Source organism: Rutidosis leptorrhynchoides, chromosome 2 (assembly GCF_046630445.1).
Source record: "Rutidosis leptorrhynchoides isolate AG116_Rl617_1_P2 chromosome 2, CSIRO_AGI_Rlap_v1, whole genome shotgun sequence".
In the NCBI taxonomy this organism is placed as follows: domain Eukaryota; kingdom Viridiplantae; phylum Streptophyta; class Magnoliopsida; order Asterales; family Asteraceae; genus Rutidosis; species Rutidosis leptorrhynchoides.
This window is the reverse complement of record NC_092334.1, coordinates 204,444,986-204,450,586: the sequence shown is the minus strand read 5'-3', so window position 1 is coordinate 204,450,586 and position 5,601 is coordinate 204,444,986. Positions and strand designations below refer to the sequence as shown.

At 33.2% G+C, this 5,601-nt stretch overlaps 1 protein-coding gene across 1 annotated transcript; it reads left to right on the top strand.

Moving 5' to 3' along the window:
* Nucleotides 1–2,217: 2,217 nt before the first annotated feature.
* LOC139891649 (16 kDa phloem protein 2-like) lies at nucleotides 2,218–4,741 on the top strand. Its single transcript, XM_071874628.1, has 5 exons — nucleotides 2,218–2,430; nucleotides 3,619–3,684; nucleotides 3,770–3,896; nucleotides 3,995–4,109; nucleotides 4,392–4,741. Exons 1-5 carry the CDS (start codon nucleotides 2,364–2,366, stop codon nucleotides 4,500–4,502), a joined length of 486 nt encoding a protein of 161 aa, XP_071730729.1. The 5' UTR covers nucleotides 2,218–2,363; the 3' UTR covers nucleotides 4,503–4,741.
* The last annotated feature ends 860 nt before the right edge of the window (nucleotides 4,742–5,601 follow it).

Sequence of the window (5,601 nt, the reverse complement as noted above, 5' to 3'; positions counted from 1 at the left end):
TTTAAAAAAATTCAAAAAGAAATTAAAAAATTCTTAGAGCACCATAATGATGTCATAAATAACAATTAATTTTAATTATATACACTTAATTAATAACAATTAAAGAAAAAATGATAATAATGAAAAATAAATGCAAAAGATATATAACTTAAATAATTATTCTGTTTCTAAATTTTAAAAATTTTCTCCTGCATATTATTTAGTCAAAATTTCAAAACAATATCACATATCTTCATATTAATAGTTTAGCATTCTCTCTTTCAAAATCTTTGATTATTTCGGATCGTATGTTCCAGGCAAAATATTTGTGGTACGCTTTCGTTGTCATTATTTGCTATACGCATTTTATAAACTACAATAATTTGATTATCAAGTTTCTTAGTCGAAATTTGTGGTTTCACGGGTTATTAAACTAAATGACTTTAGCATTTACATTCATTTAATACCTAAACATATCATTAAATTGTTTCGTTAAACAAACCCGTGATTTCACGGGTCATTTCACTAGTTTTTTCATGAAATTTCCAAATATCAGGATATATCCGGTTCCAAAAATATCTGGATAAAATCCTGGTTTTATCCGGTTTCTTTTTTGATCCATGTCCGGTTCGGATCCCACCGGATCGGATTTTTTAGATCCGGTTTTTCTTGTATCCAGTTCCGGATTGATTTTCGGATTTCGGATCGGATCAGATTTTTTGCACACCTCTACCGCCCTGAGGTGAAACCCCCACGACGAATCCATAAGGGCATCACGAAAACCCTCGTGTGAGGCCCGAACGCAAGACGTCCATAACCTCCGAGGTCTATGAAATAGGCGGGATAACAAGAAAAATTTTGCAGCGAGTGAAAGTCGAACCCCTGATCTCCCAAATGAGAGAACAAGTTACTAATGCTACATTAAGTCCGTGTTTATTTAAAAAATTTTAATGTCAACCCTAAGAATTAATGGTTATTATTAATAAATTAGGACATGCATTTTTTTTTTTTTTTTTTTTTTTTACAATTGAAATGAGCAACTTAACCATACTTTAGAATTAACTAACAAAAGTATCACCATTTTTTTCACAACTTGTTTTTTTAAAGAAACTGTTTTAAAGGCAACTATGTATGTTCTCAATATATTTTTTCTTATTATTTTTTGATAACTTTAATTTAAACAAGATCCGGATCGGTCCGCGCATTGTGGCGGGGCCTTTCGAATATGTGTTAAGCTCTGTTTTAAACGTCGGTGTGTTTAGCGTTTTTTAAAAAGTTGTCCGTTTCGTGTATAGTTAGTTGCGTTGTGTTCATAAAATTATTCCGAGTTTAATGGCTGTGTCGGAAAAACGGCGAGCGGGTAGATACTGTCCGGTAAAAATTGTGGTGAAGTTTGATTAAGTTTTTTTTAATAAAATAATGATTTGACGGTTTCTACTCCTGAAAAATTGTAGTTTGAATGATAGTTGAGGGGCCGATTTTATAAACTTGTTTTTGAGATGTCGTTTTCATCTCATGAGACGACCAAAAATTGCAGGACTAAAGACAATAACTAGAAAAAAATTCGACCGCGCGTTGCTGCGGTTGTATTCAACGCGCGATCGGCTTTGGATATACGTTGTTTGGTACCTAATATATCTAATAAGTTGAGTTGTTTATTGTACGTATATGTATATGTATGAAATATAGCCCGAAATATTTAGTGTTTTTTAACGATGTCCGTTTCGCGCGTAGTTAGTCCCTTTGTGTTCGTTAGATTTTTTCGAGTTGAACGGTGATCTCGAAAAAATTTAACTCGCACCGAGCGAGAAGATAGGGCCCGTTAAAAATTCGGGTGAAATTATTTTTCTTTTATTTTAATAAAATTATATATATATTTACACTTTCTACCCCTGAAAAAGTATAAAGTTGAGGGGCCGTTGTGTAAATTGAGTCGAATTTGAGGACCTGTGAACGGAAACTCAAAACGACGATCCAAAGCAGCTGAAACGACGAATTTTGACGCGTGTTTTAGTATATAGGATAAAATAAAATTTCAAAAATAAAAATTGTTTGGGGACGATAATTATAAGACAGAAAGATGTACTCCGTCTTTTTCTGCTCCATATGATCATGTACCATATACGGCCTATTATGCATGAATATCACAATGTTAAAATTATTTATATTTATATTTATAATGTGCACGTTACTTTCCATAGTATACAGATCACCTCCCATTTTATATTTTAAAACAATTCTGACTAAATTATTTCATATAAATAAACACAATACCCACCAATTTCTTTCATCTCATCAAGCCCACCAGAATCACAAAACAAGACATTCTCTCCACTACTGGGTTCTGTGCCACCCGTAATTCATATTTTCCGACCAATCAAAACATGCCAACTGGAAAAATTCAAGTCCTACTTGTAAGTGCTAAAGGCCTCCATGACACCGATTTTTTCAGTAAGTTTCTTTTTTCTAAATAAATTGCATTCATTCATCAGTTGATACTACTAATCTCTTACTTTTAGATCTGATCAATTTAATTTGTTATAATGATTGTTTCTCGATTGAATTATCATCTACTGTGTATGACATTTTGTACAGGTTAAAAAAGTAATAGTAATAAAGAAAATATTAAGCTTGATCCAATGATTGTATGGTGTTAGTTGATCCAACTTTTTGTAACAAAAAGATGATAAAGTTGAAGTTATAGTGTGTGATGAACTATTTTTTCATCTGGGAATAGTGATCTACTTATGTTTTATATATATGTTGTTAGAATTATGATCCATTAATATTTACATTTTGAAGACGATCAGTTTATGAAAATGGAGTAACATATAAAGTCAACGCCGTTGACTTGATTGGCAGTTTATGAACGGTCGCTTTGATCAAATTAATTAAGAATAAGATCTATGTAAATGTGTTTCAAATTATAGGATTACACATGCTTACATGATCATCTATTTGCTTATCTTTGAATTGCATAAGATTCTCGTGATTTGGGTCTTGATTTCCTTAGGTGGTGAACTTTTGGATGAAAACACAATGGGTCCCGCATTTTTTTTCGAAACTAATTATATTTAGTGGATAATTTAGTCGTTGTTTACCTTTAGAAAAGCACAAATCTTAAAAATATATAGGTCCCGTTGACAGATCTAGTGGTGTACTATACAATTTGAAAGATACTTTGTAAAAAGAAATTTTCAAAACTAGCGGCGTCACGGGACCCGTCCGTTATAACATAGATGCATCCCTTTCTCAAGAGATCAAGATTCAAACTTCACTGACATCATATCTAGTAATGGCCAGGAAAACGGGATAACTCGATTAAACTGCGTAAATCTGAGTAAAATTATTCGCTCTCAAGCGGTAGGCTGAATTGGATTAGGTAAGCTATTCCCTCATTATCCTCTCTCAACCGGTAGGCTGAACTGAAACAATCTTTAAATTGCCTATATCATGGTGATAATAAGCCAACAAGGTCACAATCACCCGATTTAAACTTGTATATCACTTGGAATATGAAACAACAAGGCTTCCACAAGTGATTTGGGATATATATATATTTTTTGTTATATTCACATGGTATCCACACTTTATTCGAATTTGTGATTGAGGTATATATATGTTAACGTTTGTCTACAGATAAAATGGACCCATATGCGACAATCACTTGTCGAACTCAGGAGCAAAAGAGCAATGTCGCATCAGGTTAATTCAAATCTATATAAATTTCCACAATAATCGTTCAATTACATTTTCATAATTGTTTTGATGAATGCGTGTGTACTGACAGGACAAGGATCTTCACCTGAGTGGAACGAAACATTTGAGTTTTCTGTAACTGGTGAAGTTCCAGAACTCGTGATCAAAATTAAGGATAGTGATGTTGGTACTGAAGACGATGATGTGGGCGAGGCTAAGTATGTACAGTATAACTTATTCAAACCGATATACAATTGTTTTAGTCTGGTATAAATCGTTAAAATTTATTAATCTGTTTTATATAAATTGAATGCAGAATTCCACTTGAGCCATTGTTCTTGGCAAGAAGCATCCCACCAACAGCATACAATGTGGTCATAAATGATGAATTTTGTGGGGAGGTTAAAGTTGGACTCGAATTCATTCCAGATGTTAGTCGTTTTTAATCTCTAACTTTTTATAACTATCTATGTAATTACTATGATATTGTATCAGATATGATCAAAATTAAGAAATTATCTGAAAAATGGAAGCAAATTAGGATCATGTCTTGATTAGCATACAAAATTATGTCCTTTACTGTGAGATTAACCAAAGAAATATATACAGTATATATTTGTGAAAAAAATTTGTTGGCCTCTGAGTTTTCCTTTGAAAGAAATAAAAATAATACAGTATATCACTAATTAACCATTATCTAATCCTTGTGTTAGGAGTCACATGAATATGAACATGGACATGAACGTGGGCATGCACGTGAACATGGGCATGGGCATCACGAAGAAGATAGAAGCTACGGTGGGTGGAAAGAATCCTCGTACTAAAGTGACAGTTGGATCATAAGTTTACAAAACTAGGGGACCACTGTATAAGGAGATCTTAATTATCTGATTCAGCCATTTGTGTTGAGGTGTTTGAGTATTTTCATTTGGTTTATCTCAGACTTGGATGTGCTGGTTTTATAATGATTTTTATATTTATATTTATCGCAAATACGGTATCAATTTTATGTGAGATTGTGAATGGGTTTAAGGGAATGGAATGATAACTTGTGTTTGTTTAGTGATGTTACTTGTAGTGTATAAGTTAAGTTTTGAAAGTCCTAATTTGTAAGCTTTGTCACAGCTTCCTACTCTCTTTTCTATCTAGCTGTTGCCGGTTAGGTTTTTATGAGTATGTTTGATAAGCTCAAGCTAGAAACTTTATTTGGGTGACAAAAATTCTAGAGCTTATAAAAAAAATAAGTTCTAGAAAAAATAAGCTAGTTTAAGTAGCTTTTAAAATAAGGTCTCTAACTTATGAAATGAAAAATTACATCATTATCCATCATATAATGAAAGATTTAAATTTATCCATGTCTAAATAAGAAGTAACAAGATAGCAAAATCTTTCAAAAAAAGTGAAAATGGAGAGAGAGAGAGTGAAAAGAGAGGTGAGAGAAAACCAATAGAGAGATCAACCAATGAGACTCTTGAAGCTTCATACACTGCAGGGAATGGGAACAGGAAGGGAGTGGAGATCGGCAAGCAACGGCAACAGGTCACAAGGGTTCACGAATCTAATGGGGTAAAATCTTTCTTCTTCTACAACTTTCCGGATTCCTGGCATGTAACAGACCTATGGAGATTATTTAAGAACTATGGATCACTCAGGGAGGTCTTTGTACCTCCTTTGAAGAGACTAAAAAGTGGAGCGAGATATGGGTTCGTAAGATATGCAGACATAGCTGACTGCAACATGGAAGGGTTTGCAAAAACCCTAAGCAGTGCAAAGGCTGAAGATCTTACCTTAAGAGTTTTCATAGCAAATGAAAGAAAAGGCAACAATGAAAAGCCACAAGAAAGAAGCATACCTCCATCAACAACAAAACAAACAACAAACGGGTATAATAACAACAACTTCAACAAGTTAAACGATGGTAGA